This window comes from Pelobates fuscus, chromosome 4, assembly GCF_036172605.1.
Source record: "Pelobates fuscus isolate aPelFus1 chromosome 4, aPelFus1.pri, whole genome shotgun sequence".
NCBI classification, from domain to species: Eukaryota; Metazoa; Chordata; class Amphibia; order Anura; family Pelobatidae; genus Pelobates; species Pelobates fuscus.
Window position 1 is genome coordinate 363164253 of NC_086320.1, and position 22037 is coordinate 363186289.

General features: G+C 41.7%; 1 protein-coding gene across 1 annotated transcript in view; it reads left to right on the forward strand.

Annotated features, from left to right (window-relative positions):
* PTPRN2 (protein tyrosine phosphatase receptor type N2) overlaps window positions 1-22037 on the forward strand; it is an 808683-nt gene that overhangs the window by 257285 nt on the left and 529361 nt on the right. Inside the window, exons 5-9 of the mRNA XM_063452665.1 lie at window positions 3559-3721; window positions 12585-13056; window positions 14843-15088; window positions 19046-19086; window positions 20619-21007. Of these exons, the coding sequence (XP_063308735.1) occupies window positions 3559-3721; window positions 12585-13056; window positions 14843-15088; window positions 19046-19086; window positions 20619-21007 (1311 nt within the window). The remainder of the gene's footprint in view (window positions 1-3558; window positions 3722-12584; window positions 13057-14842; window positions 15089-19045; window positions 19087-20618; window positions 21008-22037) is intronic.

Sequence of the window (22037 nt, forward strand, 5' to 3'; positions counted from 1 at the left end):
GCATTGTGTGTTGCTGTGTGTAAGGGATGCATTGCTTGTGTATGTGTGTCTGTGTGTAATGCATTATGTTTTTCTGTGTGCAAGGGGTGCATTGTGTGTGTGTGATGGATGTCAATCTCTCCCCCTACCCCCGTCAATTTCCTTCTTCTCCCCCCTCCCTCTCATTTCCTTCTTCTCCCGCCTCCCTCTCATTTCCTTCTTCTCCTCCCTCCCTCTCATTTCCTTCTTCTCCCCCCTCCCTCTCATTTCCTTCTTCTCCCCCTCCCTCACATTTCCTTCTTCTCCCCCTCCCTCTCATTTCCTTCTTCTCCCCCTCCCTCTCATTTCCTTCTTCTCCCGCCTCCCTCTCATTTCCTTCTTCTCCCCCCTCCCTCTCATTTCCTTCTTCTCCCCCCTCCCTCTCATTTCCTTCTTCTTCCCCTCCCTCACATTTCCTTCTTCTCCCCCTCCCTCTCATTTCCTTCTTCTCCCCCTCCCTCTCATTTCCTTCTTCTCCCCCTCCCTCTCATTTCCTTCTTCTCCCCCTCCCTCTCATTTCCTTCTCCCCCTCCCTCATTTCCTTCTTCTCCCCTCCCTCATTTCCTTCTTCTCCCCCTCCCTCATTTCCTTCTTCTCCCCCTCCCTCTCATTTCCTTCTTCTCCCCCTCCCTCTCATTTCCTTCTTCTCCCCCTCCCTCTCATTTCCTTCTTCTCCCCCTCCCTCTCATTTCCTTCTTCTCCCCCTCCCTCTCATTTCCTTCTTCTCCCCCTCCCTCTCATTTCCTTCTTCTCCCCCTCCCTCTCATTGCCTTCTCCCCCCCTCTCATTGCCTTCTCCCCCTCTAATTTCCTTCCTTCTCCCCCCTTCAAATTTCCTTCCTCCCTCCCCCCTCAAATTTCCTTCCTCCCCCCTCAAATTTCCTCCCTCAAATTTCCTTCCTCCCCCCTCAAATTTCCTCCCTCAAATTTCCTATCTTCCTCTCCCCCCTCCCTCAAATTTCCTCCATTCCTCTCCCCCCTCCCACAAATTTCCGCCCTTCCTCTCCCCCTCAAATTCCTACCTCTCCCTCCCCTCCCTCAAATTTCCTTCCTCTCCCCCCCAAATTTCCTTCCTCTCCCCCCCCCAAAATGTCCTACCTTCCTCTCCCCCCCCCAAATTTCCTTCCTCTCCCCCCATCAAATGTCCTCCCTTCCTCTCCCCCCCAAATTTCCTCCCTCCCCCCCCCACTCCTCCAAATTTCCTCCCTTCCCTCCCTCTCCCCCCACTCATTCAAATTTCCTCCCTCTCCCCCCCACTCCCTCAAATTTCCTCCCTTCCCTCCCCCCCCCCACTCCCTCAAATTTCCTCCCTTCACTCCCCCCCCCACTCATTCATATTTCCTCCCTCCCCCCTCCCTCTCCCCCCCACTCATTCATATTTCCTCCCTCCCCCCTCCCTCAAATTTCCTGCCTTCCCTTTCCCCCCCACTCATTCAAATTCCCACCCCCACACCCCCACACCCCCACCCACTCAAATTTCCTGACACCCGGCGCCGGCGAGCGCGCGAGGGAGCACTCTCCTCTGAGTGCTTCCTCTTCAGCTCCCTCGCGCGCCGCGTACTGATGCCGGAGCCGGAAGATGACGTCATTTTCCGGCTCCGGCATCAGTACGGTGCGCGAGGGAGCTGAAGAGGAAGCACTCAGAGGAGAGTGCTCCCTCGCGCGCGCGCCGGGTGTCAGCAGGGCCAGCCTCTGGGGGGCCCTGAGGTGACCGGCTGCTGGGCCCCCCAGGAGAAGAGGCTGGCCCAGTGGGAACATACCGGGGTCGCAGGGCCCCCTGCGACCCGGTATGTTCCCACTGAATGTGGGGCCCGGACGACCTGAGCAGTCCGGGCCCCCCAGGACCGCCGGGCCCATGACAACCGTTGCGGTTGTCATGCCCTGATGGCGGCCCTGATCTCGGTCAAAGCAGCCCCTCCACTTCTCTAAAACAACCTTGCCATTCTGCATTGCTGTATAGACAGGAGTAGGTAACCTGTGTCACTCCGGATGCTGTGGATTACATCTCCCCTGATGCTTTGCCAGAATTACGACTGTAAGAGCGTTATGGTAAAGGTTGTCTACAACATCTGGAGTGCCAATGGTTGCCTATCCTTGATATAGATGATCTCTATGGCATGTGCATTATAACCAATGGTTTCTGTTTTATATAAACCAGTACTCTTTTGATAAGGCCGTATTATTTAGTGCAGTGTGCTACACATCTTCATTTTGTTAATAATCTTGATTAAATATTCCTATAGGGCCCCTAATCATTTATTTATATAAAAATGAGTTTTAAGTATTGTTCTTTCAGCTTACATATTTTTTTTCCAGGAACTAATCCAAAGTGCAACAGCAAAGTCTTATAGTGCACAAAGGAAAAAAATAATAAACAAAAATGATAATTACCATTTTGGGAACTTTGGTCTCACAATCCCTTGCACCTGCCGGCTATGCCAATTATTTGAGTACAGCTGATATGGTACCAAATGGTAATTTGATTCCAAATTAAATTTATACTTTACAATATAATAAAATATATATAAAAAAGTTAATTTAATGGTTTAATGTATTTGATAATACATTGATCATAAGAAATGTGCTTGAATTTATTTAGTGCCACCGACAGATATATCTATAAAGTAAGTTCTAAGTGTTCAACAGAAGCGGAAAAAAAGACAACCCAAAGCAAAACATACAAACAGAAAAACATACAAAAAAAATAAAATTAAAATTGTGCCCGTAAGGAATAATATGGATAGATGTGCAAGATTTGTTGTTATATAATTTTAATTGTATCTAACTATTAAAGTAAGTAATTATTCCCTCTTCATTCAACTTTAATTGGTAATATGTCTTCAGCGTTTCATATAAAATGTGTTTTGCAAATGGGAATTAGATTGCATTATAATGTTCATATCTGATAACTCTCTCATTGCCAGAAAATTGAGTCACATGTAACATTTTATTTATTCCTTGTATTTTCTAATCACATAATCTAACTTTAAAATATATAGTTAAACTGGAGAGGAGGCTGGACAGGAAGAAACAATTTTGTCCTGAATCAATATATGAAAGGCTAAAATAACAGTTGATAAGCAGTTAATTCTGAATTCTGCAAAAGGATTGCAAAGTTCTGTTTGACGTATAAAAAGAAATTCATTAATTTTAAGTAAAGGCACCTTTAAGTGATTTAATTCAGTTTAGTTTTTTTTGCTTTTAAGCAGTTTACAGTTAAAAACATCAAGCTTGCCATGAATTGGTAGCCTGGATTTCACTCCATGGGGTATACTGAGTAAATTTGAACAGCCATTATCACTCATTAATAGGTTCTGTGAAATGACTGTTAATAAGTGATAATGATTGTTTTGCATTAGTGAAAATTGGCTTATTGTTAACATGATTTAAATATAGAATGAAATGGACATATTCATTTTGTAAACCATTTGGCTATACACATACTTGCATGCACATATCAATGCTTGAAACGTAGAATGTCTATGAATTGTTTTAAAAAGTCTTAAAAAACATATTAATTTTTATTTTTTTTATTTTTCAGAGGTATGTCGATTAAAATGGACACAAATATGAATTATGATATTGACAAGAATAAGAATTTTGCCAAATCTTTTCATCAATACCTTCAGTCTATTGGAATTCTCCCACAATTGGCAGCACCAAATTTTTACCCAAAAACAAAGACCGAAACTCCTCCAGTTATGGTAACATGACATTAAATTATCCTACTGTACATCAAAGCATTCTAATAATTGTTGTATTTGAAGTTGGAAAACAAAGAAAGCTATACAGACTTAGTAATGTTCGTATTTTTATAGTAAGTCTGTAACCAATTGTATTTTTTAACCATTTTATACTATTTGCTCTTTAAAGGGACACTATAGTCACCAGAATAACAACAGCGTATTGTAATTGTTCTGGTGAGTATAATCATTCCCTTCAGGCTTTTTGCAGTAAACACTGCAGGGTTTACATTACAGCCTTGGGATACCTTCTCTGGCCACTCCTCATAAATTGCTTGTATGTTTTGTTGATCCAGTGTTATTCACTGAAGTATGGCCAAAATAGTGCAAATTGGAGACATAGCTCACTTGGAGAATTTCTTCCATTTGGCTATCGTGACATACAATTTTAAATGCACTTTCAGTTGCAGACAGTTAACACTTAAAGGGACTCTACAGTCACCAAAACAACTACAGTTTATTGTATTTGTTCTGGTGAAAAGGCAGTGTTTCATTACAACCTAGGGATACCTCAACTGGCCACTCCTCAGATGGCTGCTAGAGGTGCTTCCTGGGACAGTGCTGCACAGTGTGACTGACATTCAGTGTCTCCACCCTCTACAGGGAGACACTAAACTTTCCTCATAGAGATGCATTGATTCATTGCATCTCTATGAAGAGATGCTGATTGACCAGGGCTGTGTTTGGCTTGTGCTGACTCTGACCCTGATATGCCTCCTTAAGAAGCTCAGCCAATCCAATGCTTTCCTATCGGAAAACATTTTGATTGGCTCAGATAACCACTTACGATGATGTCAGCCAAGCAGGCAGATCAGGGACAGAGCCAGCAGCAGCAGACTGGACTAAAAGTAAGATTTTACTATATTTAGGGGTGCAAGGGGAGAGCAAGGGGGGCAAATGGTGTTCCTGACCCTATAGTGTTTTTTTAACTGTATAAATATAATTTCAGTAAAGGCAGCAGAAAATCCAATACTATACAATTGTCAAAGAAGATGAGGGGCAGTATTCAGAAGTTTGGCTTAAATTGTTTCCATAGTAATAATAATAATTAATTAACTCCTTCACACCACCAATCTTGTATACACATTTACCAGAGTATGCAGTTCTACCCCACAATCATGTGTACACTATTTAAAAAATTGAAATTAAATTAATTTATTGCAAATTTGTTTTGTTTGCAATTGCTGCCCCGACAGCAGAGCCGGTGATATATGCAGCTGCATGGACCGGTGGGAGATCTACGGATCTCCCTGCATGGCTCTGTATTTGCTGTCACTGCAAGTTGCACTTCCGAATGAGAGCAGCTCTCTGAGACTGGAAGGGGGCATTCAGAAGAGTCTGCACCTAGCCTTAAGTGCAGATCTGCCTGGCATTCCATCAGACCACTCTGGAACATCAGGGAATGAATATTAGCAGAAACAGAAAGTAGGAGGGGGCTTAACCAAACAAATAAATGAACAAAAAAACAAGCTACAGTTTGTGGGCAGGGTAGACAGAGAAATACAGCCTCCCCACACACATCTACCCCTCTACTCACCCTATAACATAACCCCCCACACACATAAACACAGCCACATTGTCACACTCACACCTGCACACTCACACCAGACTCACTTTTGAGTACTCAACCTCTGACACTCAGCTCTCACATGCAGTCACCATGTCATAGATATATTGCTACAGTCACCCTCATAAACACACAGTTACCCTCATACATATGCATGACCACTGCAGACAGCAACCCTCATACTTAGTCAGTCACCCCTCATGTACACAACACAGGGCTGTCTTTCCCAATGGGCATGCTGGGCAGTTGCGCGAGGGCCCCTTAGGAATGGGGGCCCCACCGCGCTGCTCAGCGTACCCAGGCCAATAAGGGAGATCCTTTGATCTCTTCTGCTGACCCATGGAGAGCTGGCACTGTTTTCTGGCTGTGGGCCCTCTCATTCCAGTGAGGAGATCAGAGATCTCCCTCACCAGCCCAAGGGCCCTTCGATCGGGGAGACAGGGCGGGAGGACCCAGAGAAAGGGAGGAGGGACCTGTAAGGCAGATCGCTCCTCCCGCAAGCAGGCTGTGTGGAGCGTTGCCATGTGTAACCATGGCAACACTCCACACAGAATTCTGCGCACGGGAGGACAGGCGACAGCCTGCAGCCAGATGAGCTGCAGGCTACACAGAACTCACCACCGGACCAACAGGGCTGGATGTGTCCCCCCTCCTTCACCATGAGGTAAGAAGAAGGGGGATGGATGACTATTTTATTAATGTATAGCATTATTAAAAAGAAAAAAAACTAATTTGCTACCTCCACCCCTCAAACTCTGCAACACCCCCCCCACACAGCACTACACACACACACACACACACACACACACACACACACACACACACACACACACACAGCAGCCCTCAGACACAGCACTCCTCACACACACAGCACACCCCACACACAGCACTCCTCACACACAGCACCCCCAACACACAGTACCCCCCACACACAGCACTTCCCACACACACAGCACCCCATCTCACAAACACATACAGCACCTCTCACTCACACACAGCACCCCACACACACAGCACCCCCCACACACAGCACTCCTCAAACACACAGCACCCCCCCACACACAGCACTCCCCACACACACACAGCACTCCCCCTACACACAGCACCCCCCACACACAGCACCCCCTCACACACAGCACTCATCACACGAAGCACCCCACCACACACAGCACTCCTCACACACACAGAAGGCATCCCTCACACACACAGCACTACCTCCCCCACTTAGCACCAGGCCCACATACAGCACTCCTCACACACACAGCACCCCCCTGACACACATCACTCTACACACACACACACACACACACAGGGACGTTTTAGCCGCGAGGCAAACAAGGCATTTGCCTTGGGCAGCATTTTCCAGGAGGCGGCAAAAAAAGCCGCCCTCAAATGCCAAGGGCAAATGTCTTGTTAGCCTTGCGGCTAACTGACAAGCCAGGCGGGCGGTCGGTCGGGCAGGCTGTCTGCTCAGCTCCCTCGTGCGCCGCAGAGTGATGCCGGGAGCCCAGAATATGACGTCATATGCCGGCTCCCGGCATCACTCTGCGGCGTGTGAGGGAGCTGAGCAGAGCGCTCAGGGGAAAGTGCTCCCTCGCCAGCGCCGCCCGTCCACCCGACCGCCCAGCAACCACTAGACCCCAGGGAAAGGGAGAACCCCCCCCCAGCATTCCCAAAGATAAGGAGGCTGGAGGGTTAAATTAAAAAAAGTGAGTGTGTTAACTTGAGTAGGTGTGTGTGTCTGTTAGTGTGTGTCTGTGTATGTCTGTTAGTGTGTGTGTCTGTTAGTGTGTGTGTCTGTTAGTGTGTGTGTGTGTGTGTGTGTCTGTTAGTGTGTGTGTGTGTGTGTGTCTGTTAGTGAGTGTTTTTGTCGGTTAGTGTGTGTCTGTTAGTGTGTGTGTGTGTCTGTTAGTGTGTGTGTGTCTGTTAGTGAGTGTGTCTGTTAGTGAGTGTGAGTGTGCTTGTCTGTTAGTGTATATGTCTGTTAGTGTGTGTGTATGTTAGTGTGTGTGTGTGTGTGTGTCTGTTAGTGTGTGTGTGTGTGTGTCTGTTAGTGAGTGTTTTTGTCGGTTAGTGTGTGTGTCTGTTAGTGTGTGTGTGTCTGTTAGTGTGTGTGTGTGTCTGTTAGTGAATGTGTCTGTTAGTGAGTGTGAGTGTGCTTGTCTGTTAGTGTGTGTGTTTGTTAGTGTGTGTGTGTGTGTGTCTGTTAGTGTGTGTGTGTGTCTGTTAGTGCGTGTGTCTGTTAGTGAGTGTTTCTGTTAGCTAGTGTGTGCGTATCTGTCAGTGAATGTGTGTGTGTGTGTGTATTTAGAAGGCAGGGCAGGGGTGAAGGGTTGGGTGGGAGTGGTGTGGAGGGGGGGTGCCTGATTTTTGTCCTGCCTAAGGCAGCACAAAGCCAGGATACACCACTGCACACACACACACTAAGAGGGTCCTTTGGGTCCACATGGCGAGAACTTGATTTATAAAACAGCGCTCCAGCATTTGGCCTTGATAATACTCTATTTCTTCAGACCATTCCATCAGACCACTCTGGAACATCAGGGAATGAATATTAGCAGAAACAGAAAGTAGGAGGGGGCTTAACCAAACAAATAAATGAACAAAAAAACAAGCTACAGTTTGTGGGCAGGGTAGACAGAGAAATACAGCCTCCCCACACACATCTACCCCTCTACTCACCCTATAACATAACCCCCCACACACATAAACACAGCCACATTGTCACACTCACACCTGCACACTCACACCAGACTCACTTTTGAGTACTCAACCTCTGACACTCAGCTCTCACATGCAGTCACCATGTCATAGATATATTGCTACAGTCACCCTCATAAACACACAGTTACCCTCATACATATGCATGACCACTGCAGACAGCAACCCTCATACTTAGTCAGTCACCCCTCATGTACACAACACAGGGCTGTCTTTCCCAATGGGCATGCTGGGCAGTTGCGCGAGGGCCCCTTAGGAATGGGGGCCCCACCGCGCTGCTCAGCGTACCCAGGCCAATAAGGGAGATCCTTTGATCTCTTCTGCTGACCCATGGAGAGCTGGCACTGTTTTCTGGCTGTGGGCCCTCTCATTCCAGTGAGGAGATCAGAGATCTCCCTCACCAGCCCAAGGGCCCTTCGATCGGGGAGACAGGGCGGGAGGACCCAGAGAAAGGGAGGAGGGACCTGTAAGGCAGATCGCTCCTCCCGCAAGCAGGCTGTGTGGAGCGTTGCCATGTGTAACCATGGCAACACTCCACACAGAATTCTGCGCACGGGAGGACAGGCGACAGCCTGCAGCCAGATGAGCTGCAGGCTACACAGAACTCACCACCGGACCAACAGGGCTGGATGTGTCCCCCCTCCTTCACCATGAGGTAAGAAGAAGGGGGATGGATGACTATTTTATTAATGTATAGCATTATTAAAAAGAAAAAAAACTAATTTGCTACCTCCACCCCTCAAACTCTGCAACACCCCCCCCACACAGCACTACACACACACACACACACACACACACACACAGCAGCCCTCAGACACAGCACTCCTCACACACACAGCACACCCCACACACAGCACTCCTCACACACAGCACCCCCAACACACAGTACCCCCCACATACAGCACTTCCCACACACACAGCACCCCATCTCACAAACACATACAGCACCTCTCACTCACACACAGCACCCCCCACACACAGCACTCCTCACACACAGCACCCCCCACACACAGCACCCCCCATACACAGCACTCCTCAAACACACAGCACCCCCCCACACACAGCACTCCCCACACACACACAGCACTCCCCCTACACACAGCACCCCCCACACACAGCACCCCCTCACACACAGCACTCCTCACACGAAGCACCCCACCACACACAGCACTCCTCACACACACAGAAGGCACCCCTCACACACACAGCACTACCTCCCCCACTTAGCACCAGGCCCACATACAGCACTCCTCACACACACAGCACCCCCCTGACACACATCACTCTACACACACACACACACACACAGGGACGTTTTAGCCGCGAGGCAAACAAGGCATTTGCCTTGGGCAGCATTTTCCAGGAGGCGGCAAAAAAAGCCGCCCCCAAATGCCAAGGGCAAATGTCTTGTTAGCCTTGCGGCTAACTGACAAGCCAGGCGGGCGGTCGGTCGGGCAGGCTGTCTGCTCAGCTCCCTCGTGCGCCGCAGAGTGATGCCGGGAGCCCAGAATATGACGTCATATGCCGGCTCCCGGCATCACTCTGCGGCGTGTGAGGGTGCTGAGCAGAGCGCTCAGGGGAAAGTGCTCCCTCGCCAGCGCCGCCCGTCCACCCGACCGCCCAGCAACCACTAGACCCCAGGGAAAGGGAGAACCCCCCCCCAGCATTCCCAAAGATAAGGAGGCTGGAGGGTTAAATTAAAAAAAGTGAGTGTGTTAACTTGAGTAGGTGTGTGTGTCTGTTAGTGTGTGTCTGTGTATGTCTGTTAGTGTGTATGTCTGTTAGTGTGTGTGTCTGTTAGTGTGTGTGTCTGTTAGTGTGTGTGTGTGTGTGTGTGTGTGTCTGTTAGTGTGTGTGTGTGTGTGTGTGTGTGTGTCTGTTAGTGTGTGTGTGTGTGTGTGTGTCTGTTAGTGAGTGTTTTTGTCGGTTAGTGTATGTCTGTTAGTGTGTGTGTGTGTGTGTCTGTTAGTGTGTGTGTGTCTGTTAGTGAGTGTGTCTGTTAGTGAGTGTGAGTGTGCTTGTCTGTTAGTGTATATGTCTGTTAGTGTGTGTGTATGTTAGTGTGTGTGTGTGTGTGTGTGTCTGTTAGTGTGTGTGTGTGTGTGTGTGTCTGTTAGTGAGTGTTGTTGTCGGTTAGTGTGTGTGTCTGTTAGTGTGTGTGTGTGTGTGTGTGTCTGTTTGTGTGTGTGTGTCTGTTAGTGAATGTGTCTGTTAGTGAGTGTGAGTGTGCTTGTCTGTTAGTGTGTGTGTGTGTTTGTTAGTGTGTGTGTGTGTGTCTGTTAGTGTGTGTGTGTGTCTGTTAGTGCGTGTGTCTGTTAGTGAGTGTTTCTGTTAGCTAGTGTGTGCGTATCTGTCAGTGAATGTGTGTGTGTGTGTGTGTGTATTTAGAAGGCAGGGCAGGGGTGAAGGGTTGGGTGGGAGTGGTGTGGAGGGGGGGTGCATGATTTTTGTCCTGCCTAAGGCAGCACAAAGCCAGGATACACCACTGCACACACACACACACACCCCACCCCACCACACACACACATCCCCTCTCACACACACACAGAGCAGATTCCTGATTGACTAAGGGCTCTGGAGTTTAACCCCTTAAGGACACATGACATGTGTGACATGTCATGATTCCCTTTTATTCCAGAAGTTTGGTCCTTAAGGGGTTAAAAGGCAGCTATCAAGACTATGGGACTTGTGTAAGCTAGGGACATTTGCTGACATGGAGCATAAAAGGACTACACCAGAAAATGAGAAGATAAAATATGAAATTATTAGATATGCCAAGTTAATTTTACCAGCTTGATTTTAAAGTTCACTGCAGGATACATGTTAGGTCACTCTCCCTTTTAGTAAGTGTACTAAAATCCGCTGCAGTTGGAAATCACTAACTCCTCCCTTAATTAAAGGAACACTATAGGCAACAAAACAACGTTAGCTTAATGAAGCTATTTTTGTGTACAGACCATGCCCCTGCACCCTCACTGCTCAATTCTCTGCCATTTAGGAGTTAAATCACATTGTTTATACAGCCCTAGTTACACCTCCCTGCATGTGACTTACAGAGCCTTCCTAAACACTTTCTGTAAAGATTCACACATACTTTATTGCACTGTGTGCTTAATTCAGAATGTATTATCTCCTATTCTGCTAGTTAATAACTTGCTAGAGGATGCAGGAGCCTCCTGCGTGTGATTAAAGTTCAATTCCCAGTTCAAGAAATAAACACTTTTAATGTAAACACACTTACTTTATAACTCTGATTGAAAATGAAACTATTTATTGTAATGCAGGTTGTGTGAGCCACAGACAGAGAAGGTGTGGCTAGGGCTGTATAAACAGAAACAAAAGTGATATAACTCCTAAATGAGAGAGAATTAAGCAGTGAGACTGTACGAGCATAATCTATACACAAAAGCTGCTTCATTAAGCTAAAGTTCTTCTGGTGTTTAGAGTATCCGTTTAATGTCATAGAAAAAATGACAAAAAGACAAAAAGTCAACTTCAAACTTGTTAACCTTCTTACAGGTTAAATACAAACTGAAATACAATTGAAAGTATCCTCAAGCAGAAATAACTAAACTCTCGGTGAATTAAAGAATGCAAAGGAAGAGGGAGACAAAAAATGAAATCTATATATTATCTTGGAAATGTTGCCAAGCTATGCAAGTTTTTGATTTGTGTCTTTATTTTGGAACCAGCAGCTATTTAATGCTCATTTGGTCAGCCTAAGCACCAATTATATGAAAAATCGTTGACTTGTTTTGCACACATCCTCCATATATCACTTTCATGTATATACTTCACTCGAATATATTGATTGTGAAATTCAGAGTGACATAAAAAACACACCATATTGTGCATCTAACCTTTCTTCACAGGTCTTTTTCTTTTTTCAAAAAGAGAACTGTCGGAAAAGAGTTCCTCAGTAAATGAAGACTTGATAGCTCATGCCAATCGACCATCATTTTAGCTTTCTATTACAATACCATCTTCTGCTCTACCCTTTATACATTATTGATCTTTTCTCAAAAGTAGCTCTGTTGAGTAAAACAGTCTAAGCCTTTCTAAAGGTTATATCTTGCATTATATATTTATAAACACCGCAAGACTCTTTTAAAGTCAAAGATTCACGCGGAATTAGTTTTATGCTATTTATACATGCATGCTTGGCTAGTTAATAGATTTTGTGCACCAATGGAAATGAAAAGGAACAAGAGTTTAATTGTTTTTAGCCAATACAGACTAATAGCTCTTGTGGGGTTTTTAAAAGGAGCACTTTAGTTTGGAATTGACCCTTTCCTATTGCCAGTGCATGATAACAAAATGCATTGAAAATATGCAAAAAGTTTAAAATTTATATTGCTATATAAATGATCCAGCAGCGTGATGAATGGTATTTTTAATAGAACAGTCAGTTACTAATCTACGCAACAATTACAATTTTCACATTGTTACACAGTTCTAGCTAGTCTCATATTTTTGCCCATTCTTTTGAAATGTGACATTTTGCATGCTAATAAAGATGTTCTTTTGCCTCTGTAGAATGAAAACATCAACTCTGACCTTCTCATCGACCGTGTGCTTCAAAAATCCCAAGGAAACCCACCCATGCTAACGTTTGCTTCAGTACCCCATCAAAAAGCTTCAGAAAATCTTCCTTTAAAGACGCTCGCTCAGTTTCCAAAGGAGTCGGAAATGGATCCAGAGAAAAAATCCTTACTAGCAGCATTAAAAGCTTACCTCGACCAGAAATCTCTCGCACAGACTCCCGATAATCTAAATTCAAATCCAAGGGCTAAATCGCCTTCACTTTTTTCTAATAGATTCCTTAACCCTCAGCTTAGTCAGACTGATGGAGTGCTTCCTAAAGATGATGAAGGTGGTAGTTTTAAAATAAAGCCTTACCTTCAGAGACCAAGAAATAGAGTATTATCAAGGCCAAATGCTGGAGCGCTGTTTTATAAATCAAGTTCTCGCCATGTGGACCCAAAGGACCCTCTTAGTGCTGTAGATGGTAATATATGTTTGCTTTCCACCATCTGTATTGCATATTATTTAACTGGCATCTTTTAAGAAGACAGCAAGATATAGAGATACATATACATTGTCATTTAGTTAATTCTGTGTGTATTCCTTTGTGGTGTAAGGAATATTTTAGAACTAGAGGCAAGGGGGAAAAAAGGCTGCCGGGTACGACATTGTTTATCCTTTGATGGCATGTTTATTTTATTCAGAATATCTGCTTTTCTTGCAATGGCTTAACAAAAAAAAAATCAATGGGTCTCTGGCAAGCCTTTAGTTACTGTCTACTGCTTATTCACATGCCAATGACATTTTATTCATATTTTTACAAAAACAGCCTTGACATTCTGCCACGAGAAACTGATTTAAAGAACACAATCAAAGACACTAGGACACAGGGAATCAAAAACTAAAAATGCAAAATAGCTGATCTGAAAACATTCTCAAACTCAAAAACTTTCACAACTTTGTCACTACATCCTAAAATGTTATATTTAGCTTTTAATCCACTACAATTCAGTTTTTAATTATTAATCTCCTGGTTCTAAGGCAAACACGAACCTTCCTTCCTATTTTTGCCTCTAGAGTAAATTACAATCTTATGTTCAATAATTATCGACATGCTAATGGCTGCCAATAAGCTGTTAACAATGTTGTAGGGATCATGACCCTACTGCTCTGATTTCAGATACATATTTACTGTTATTGGTCCTACAACTGGTCCTATAGCTTTTTTTAAACAGTCAAATTTCGACAATTAGAATACTTGTTATTGACACATTAACTGAACCATTGGACACTGTGGATTCAGCAACAAAGAGGACTTTGTGTCTTTGATTATGTTTCCAACAATCAACCATAATCCCAAACTACGTGGTTACGCACGAACAGAACTAACGCCTGAAAAACGACAGATTCCTTGTTAATCAATGAAAGGACAAAAACGTATCAGAACAACAAAATAACTTGATAGCACAAAATAATATACATATTTATTACACACAAAATATCTGATTTGAACAAGCTTAAAGAAACATGCACATTGTTGGTGAAGTATAACAGGTTAACGGTGCGCCTGTCTTCTATTATCATCAACATCGCGCTATAAAAGGGGTCAGAAAGGCAGGTTAGATCTTTCCAAGATGTTTCCATTGTGTTTCCTGTTAACCTTGTGATCTCAAAGTATCGATTGCTGTGGGATTAACTACAATGTCTGAAATTAAGCCCAATTTTAAGTCAATCACAATTTCTAATTCTGACACTTTAGCTATATTCGCCAGGAACTTTTCGTTAGCGAACCGTTCGGGACATCACTAATGATCATGTATACACATACATCTATACACGGAAATCTTCAGGGTATGTTGTTTTTGAGAAAGCAAAGACAGCACAATTTCTTAGGTCTGTCCTGGTGATACTTATTAATCTGATTGTGGTAATTCAATTCTTGTAGGTAAGAACAAAAACAAAAACAAACAAAAAAATAGGATATCTATTCACAAAACAAAAAGGATTTGCTTATTTTTAAATTGTCCGTTTTGTCGAATTAAAATTCATATATTAAAATGTACAACAAAATGATCAAGTTGAAAAAATATATGAATTAGAAATTTTGTATTTTTTTAAAAAAAATCTATAAATTCGCTATGTAGCTTATCAATCCAATTTCTGTATTTTAGGATAAAGGTGAAATGTACCAGAGATAAATATCATTAAGTGAACTGTACATTGTGCATCTTTACATTTTTCTTATCTACACTTTTTTTGTTCCTTTTAAGAATCTTTTATACAGAATGTTGTGAAGGAACTGGGCAGACACAAACTGAACATTGACACACTGAGCCCTAAAGAGCTGGATGAACTGGCTGACGTCATAGCAGACACTCTTCAGATTGTGGATGGAAATCAACTGAGCACCAGGAAGCTTGAAGGAAACAGAGCAGAACAAGAAATGAAAAGGGTGCAACCGTATGAATCTTTAGAAAGTGGAGATGAAAACAAAGAGTTCAATATCACTCTCAGAGGTATCAACAGTAACCACTGCAGTTTCCTCGGTCCAACAGACATGTCTTTGAATGTTCATTCCTAGATATGAGTCTGGTTGTAGAGGTTTGGAATGCATATAGTTAGCAGAGCGGGCAATCAGACAGGCTCACATATAGGCATCATTGTAGACACTCGAGAGTCTGACGGAATTACTCGTCTTTCATTTTATCTAGAAAGTGTACTGTTGTTCATGCCATAAATAGGAATGCCAGTTCAGAATTAGTCATAGTGTCCTCCTTTAGCGGGGAATGCCTACCTCAGGATTTAATCTACACCTCTCGTAAAAAAGGGACATTTGAAAATAAGGGCTCACGATGGAACAACTTGTATCCAAGTTATGTCCTAGAAATCCTTTTAATCTAGAGGCAAATAGGCACGCACATTTTACTTCAATGGGGCTTATCTCAGGGCTCGACTGGAACAATTCTCTAAGTTAGCTATATTTCCAAATTGGCTATTTTTACCTAAGGTTTGAAATTCACTTTAAATTTACTTTCAAATTCTTAGCAATTCTCTCTTTGTACACTTTTAATAAGTCCATAAAAGGTGAGAGATTCATACAGCAGTTGGATATAGCACCCTCAGCCATATGATGATTAGTGACTAGACATTGTGAATTTCAGTTGGATATTGCACCCTCAATAGTGGCAGAACTAAAGTAGAGAGGGCCCTGGTGCAAGTATGCCCCCTTCCTCCCATTGCAAGGATGGCCAAAAGATAGATGCCAGCTGGGGTCTAACATTTGCCAGAGTTTGAGCAGAGTTCGAAAAAGTGTTTGAAAGTAAGCACGTTTTTGCGTGAAGTATGTGTGTGAATGTACGGGTATATTTTTGTGTAGTGTTGTGTGTTTTTATGTACTGTTGCCATTTGAAAGCAGTGGTTTACTTGTGTGTAGTGTTTGCCTTTGAATGCAGGGGTGTGTCTGTATGTAGTGTTAACATTTGAATGCAGGGGTGTATTTGTGTGTAGGGTTGGAGTTTTAAAGCTGAGATGTAAGCACATATAAATATGCACTGCCACACACATTCAGATACTTATACACACACACACACACACATAAATACACAGACACACTGACATGCAGATACACAGACACACAGATACATACACTGACACCCATACAGAAACAAACACTGACACACATACAGATACACAGGTATAGACATGCAGATACACAGACACACAGACAGATACAAAGACACACAGATGCACACACTGACACTTATGCAGATACACAGACACATACGCTAACACACACATAGACACACAGATGCACACACTGACACACATGCAGAAATACAGATAAACACACAGACTCACAGATAGATACACATAAATGAAATGCACACATACAAACACACAGATAGAGGCACAGATACACATACACATAAACAGATAGATTCACAGTTACACATACAGACACACAGACACACATAGAGACACACAGATAAATACACAGATAGACAAAATCTGAATATTGATAAATCTGAGAAGCAATGTCTGGATTTTTCAGTCCAAGTACTACAGGATGGTGACAGAATATTTCTGAAGATCCAGACCAGTGGAATGACCGGGCTGATATTTAATGAGGCACAGCTGTGAATATCAGTTGAATACAGACATATTACATGTGAATACCGTGTTATTCATGAAAACATGAATTGCTGGGAAAAATTAATTACAATTTTTAGAACAAAATAATCTAATAATAAAAAACATAAAAAAAAAAACTCCAAGTCATTTGTGATTTCACTTTGGCAATAATGGCCCAAATTCAAATCTCCCTTTGAATTTACTTTCAATTTGTATCAATTAACATAATTTCCAATTACCTTGTGAGTGCTCCTTCATTTATTCTCAGAGTGCAGACTAAGTGCATTCTAATCTGTGATAGAGTGTGTGCCGAAGTGCATTCTGATCTGCTGTAGACGGTGCGCATTCTAAAATGTGGATATAGTTACCAGTAGACTCAAAACGTACTAAATCACTTAATAATCTTTCAGTAGAAAAACATACACCTATTAGCAAGTAAATTTACAACTCATGAGCTTACTGCGTGGCAGCAGCGACCTCGGATCGATAACTCCCAAGTGGGAATTCACAGAAACTAACCTTGGAAACCTCCCCATACTCGAGCTACTGATTTCTTCAAAATCTTCTGTTCTGTCAATTCTTAAGCGGTAGCGGTTTGTTTTATTTACATAATCTCCCTCCACAGGAGTCAATATATTGATTTCTTGGGCTTCAGGAAAGCAAAGACCTGTTTAATCTATTTATCTATATTGCATATTTCATTGTCACAAAAATACATATACCCCACCAACCCAAAATGTATTATGTTTGTAGAAGTGTGGCGATTGGGACTTGTAATATTTCAGTTTTTAAAATGATTAATTTCATTTGAACCAAAACATTCATTAATTTAGACCAAAACAGTCACGATGGAAAAAATAGCTAAACATTTTTCATATCTGTGATATCTTTGGTAATGTTTAATTCTGAATGCATTTCTTCAATCTTTGAGAACATGACCTGTTGGAAGGTCTGTATCTATGATTCCATTGGTGATTGGAAATTCCCTAGACATGTCCAGTTTCAGTATTAGTGCTTATTTACATTTAAAGATATACTTATTATATGGTGAAAGAAATGTGAAAATATGGCATCTATTTTTTGTTTTAGTATTAATTTTTTTTATTATATATATGATATATTTTTCATATATTAATATTCTGAAAAAATCATTTTAAAAGTTTATCCAAAAAGATTAAAACCTGTTAAAAAGCTTATCTACAAATATTAATTTGAGGTCCTTATTAGATGTCAATCAGAGAATATTTTAAGTTGGTTCTGTTTTTGACATCTTTCATGACTGCTATTGTTACGATGATTTGAGACAAAGTTTTGCGCACGTGTTGGGTGCTTTGGTAACAAGTTCTGCGTTTTTGTTTTGTTCTGTCATTTGGCCACTGACCTTTTCTAGCGTAGGACACAGGAAAGACATCCTCATAATTACCAACTCTGCAGCATAGTCTGTCTTCATTACATCGGAAATGTTATCGAAGTGCAAAACAAAGTAGCAACATATTACTTCTGCCTTCCAAATAGATGGGAAACTAATCGGCCACGTTGATGCAAAGTCATCCATTTAAGGTTGCATCTTGCATTGAAAGCTCTTGGTACTGTGAGAGAGGCTTGAATGATGAAAAAAATCTCTAGAACAAAAAAATAACTTTTAATTGAAATATAATTTAAGTTTGCCATTTGTAATAAATATGTATGTGTAAAGGGTTATTAGGACAATCATGTATATATTTTCTTCTATCAAATAGCTCACTGTAATATGCTTCTATAATATCACCCAAAAATATTAATACGCAATCTGATGTTCTTTATAAAAATATAAATTTATTCTACTCACGATGAAAACAGCGACACATATTTAAAAACCTAAAATGTTATAGAGATCTTCGAGGGAGAGTAAACGTCCAGAAAGTAAGGGGAACAGAAGAAACAGCATAGAATGTGGTCCTTTGTCTACTGTTCTTTTATAGACATGACTATAATGACGTCATAACATTTAGCTAAAACTCTGGAAAAAGTGTGTGAAGTCCCTCACTCCTCTTACTATACTATACACCCACCTTCCAGACTTCTTACTTTTTAGTCTAATAGACACCCATACCTAACATGAATATGAATAGAATCATAGATTGCGTAATATTCTGTACAAATTTATTGCTCGGATGAGCTTAATATTATCCAGGACCTACGAAGAACAAATAGTTCCATTTACATAGTTATTTTCAAAATATCTCTTAAATACATATATGTTTTTTTTTAAATAAATGTTGTCAGATATCTTTGAACAGAATCTTACAACGTTGAATAACAAATATCTTGTTAACTTTATTATTTCTTCTTTTTCTTTGTAGGTCGGGAACCTAGTGGAAAATATTCACAATTTGAAATGAAGGTACATGTTTATGTTTTAAATAGCATTACAAATAAATAACAACTGCATGAGTTATTTATTTAGCTATAGCTTATTCATATTGCAATACCAAACTTCCCAAATCAACTCAAATTCTATCTGTGAACAATATTTCTAAAAAAAGGAGTAATATTTACTATATACGTATATTACTTATTGCAATAATGTCATGCCTGTCATTAAAATGTTTATTTGAGGTATAATGAGTGGCAATTGTTATCAATGTTACCAGACTAGTGCAAAAATGATCTTTTTTAGTTAATTAACACTATTGTCTATGTAGATGTTAGCCAGATGTTAGTAGATCAGTATTTGATACATTTGTTAACATGTATTCATTTTTTTCCAAAATGAGATCAGGAGTATAGGAATCAGCATGGTGTTTAAAGCGACACTGTCACTGTCTGGGGACTCTGCAGAATTTGTGGCACCACCGCTAGGGGGTCGGGTGGCCAGGGGCAGGTAAAGGTGAGATTTAATTACCTTAACCTGTCCCTCGAGGACGCAGCCGTCTTGATCCAGTAGGTCCTTGTCAGTCGACGTCACTGCTGTACTCTTGTTGCATGCTCGAGACTACATCATTGAGATCTATGGAGGATCCTGCAAGACCAAGGCATCCTCCATAGACACAGCGAATTCCATGCAGCTGTCACTGGTGATGGCTGTTTAGGATTGACACTTTAAGTAAAAGTCCCTGAGTCTAAGAAAGTCAGGCAGCTGAGAAATACAGAGACAAAGAAGTCCCTACTTTGTCTCTGTATATCTCTTGACTGGGTTGGAATTTCAGTAAATTATAAACCATACTGCTCTTTAAAGGGGCATACTAAGTACCATAGCTACTACATGAAACTGTAGCGCTTATGTTATGAGTAGTTCATTGGTACAATTCCATGGATATTTGAAAGGTCTTCTCAATGCCCGGGGTCTAGTTCCTTCTTCTGAATTAGATAAGCAATTTGATTGTCTATTCTTATCTCATTTGATATAACAGTTTTGTCCCTATTTAGATGGAATTCATCAGTCAGCTGATTCTCTCAGTCAACAAATTCCATCCAAACATAGGTTTGAACTAGTATCATTATTATGAAAGTAGGAATGTCTGTTTTCTCAATTTGTGAGGTGGGGCAGACTGTGGATGTCTGCTTGACCTAGACATGTGTCAAAGTGTTCAAAAATGACTTGACTCTCTCTTGGAAGATAGTGCCAGTGGATTCTGACAACATTACCACTCCAGCTTACTGTAAAGAAAATAAATAAAAGAAAGATTATTAACTGTGGGTGTATGTCATTGAAGCAATCTGCAGTGGGCAAAAAGTGCCATTTTTTATGCATACCTCTGTGGGTATATCTTACTACTGCAGGGCAAAGGGATATTAAAGGAAAATTATGTTGTTTTAGATACAGAGTTACAGTTAAATGAAAACTGTTATCGTGCTTGAAAAAAGAACATATCTGTGGAATAAACATAATTTTATGTCAATTTCCTATATTAACGTAAAACTTATTTTCAATAGGATAAAGGAACGAGTTCAAGTAAAGAAGATGTTCACTATTTTACTGTAAACCCAAATGGACAAGAATTTATGCCTGAAGAACCTTTCAAAGCTGAAGTAAAGAAATACGGGGATAACCGTTATTTCTCAGATGATGACGGTGAGGTAAAGGTTGGAGTAGAAAATGTAAAAAGTGAGACATACACTAGAGAGCTAACAGCTCAGAAGAAAGCTGTCCAAGACTCAGATTCCAAAGAGATACTTGAGCTTCAGCATTGGATGTCAGAAAGTCTCACACAAGATGGAAGATCATATCAGGAAGAACCCAAAAATAAAGCAACAGAAGACTTGGAGCTACAAGTCAAGTCTTCGAGCAATGACCAATACGGTTACATTGTGACACAGAAAAAGTAAGTAAATATGAATTTTTTTGTAACATTTCTGTTTGGTAGTCTTACTCTTCCTTCTTCTTCCTCGCTTTTTTGGTCTTTCCCATAATTTCTTGCACACAGTCACTAAACAATGAACTACATGGAGTCTTAGTAAGAAGATCTAATTATTTAACCTGTAGATTCAGTTCATACCTCCTCATCCAGTGGAAGTTGGGGCAAGTGGGCAAAGTCATAAAGAGGCAGTGCCAGTGATGCCAGGAAATTCTTACAATGGGTGGGGTCACCTGGAAAATGGCGGTCTTGTGCAAAAATCAGACCAGAAAAGGGGCATGTCCGCCTCCTGACAAGCAGCCTCGCCAGCCCACAGCTTTGAGGACCATGAGAGAGTTAAAGCAGGATGGCAGGTCAGCACTACAAAAAGCGGGACAGTTTGGACGCATGTTAGTTTTCAAGACATTGGGTCTAAATGTTATTAGCTCCTAAATCAACAATACTACTTTTCTTATCTTCAAAAGTATAAAAGGCTGAGGTTGACCTTGCCCAAAATAAAATCTACAACCATTGGAAAGTGTAGTTGGTGTCCTACTTAGTTACCTCACCTTGGTAGCACTTCACTTGCAAAATGTAGGCCCAAATCCCATATACAATTGAAATATATTGTGAGAAAATCACAAGCAAAGCTACTTGCCACTCGGGCAATGCAGCTCTGCTGGGCATCACTCCTGTGACCATGAAAACAAACAAAGTATGGGGCACATAATCTTCCAAATACAGCAATTTTCTTTGGAACCGAATAGCAACACTTCTGCCCAATAATGACTTTCTCAAGCCTAACAGTAACTTGTATCAAACAGCAATTTAAAGAGTGAATTTCAATATATCTCTATTTTCTTTTACCATATATCCTGTGACCTTGAAGTCAACTTGTTTGAAAATTACTTCCCCGGTTTTAGTGTTTGTGTAGGTTGTATCTGTTATAATTTACCTAATACGAGCTATTTTATTGGCTTATTTTTACCGTGAATGACGCTTTAAGGTCTAAATGCTA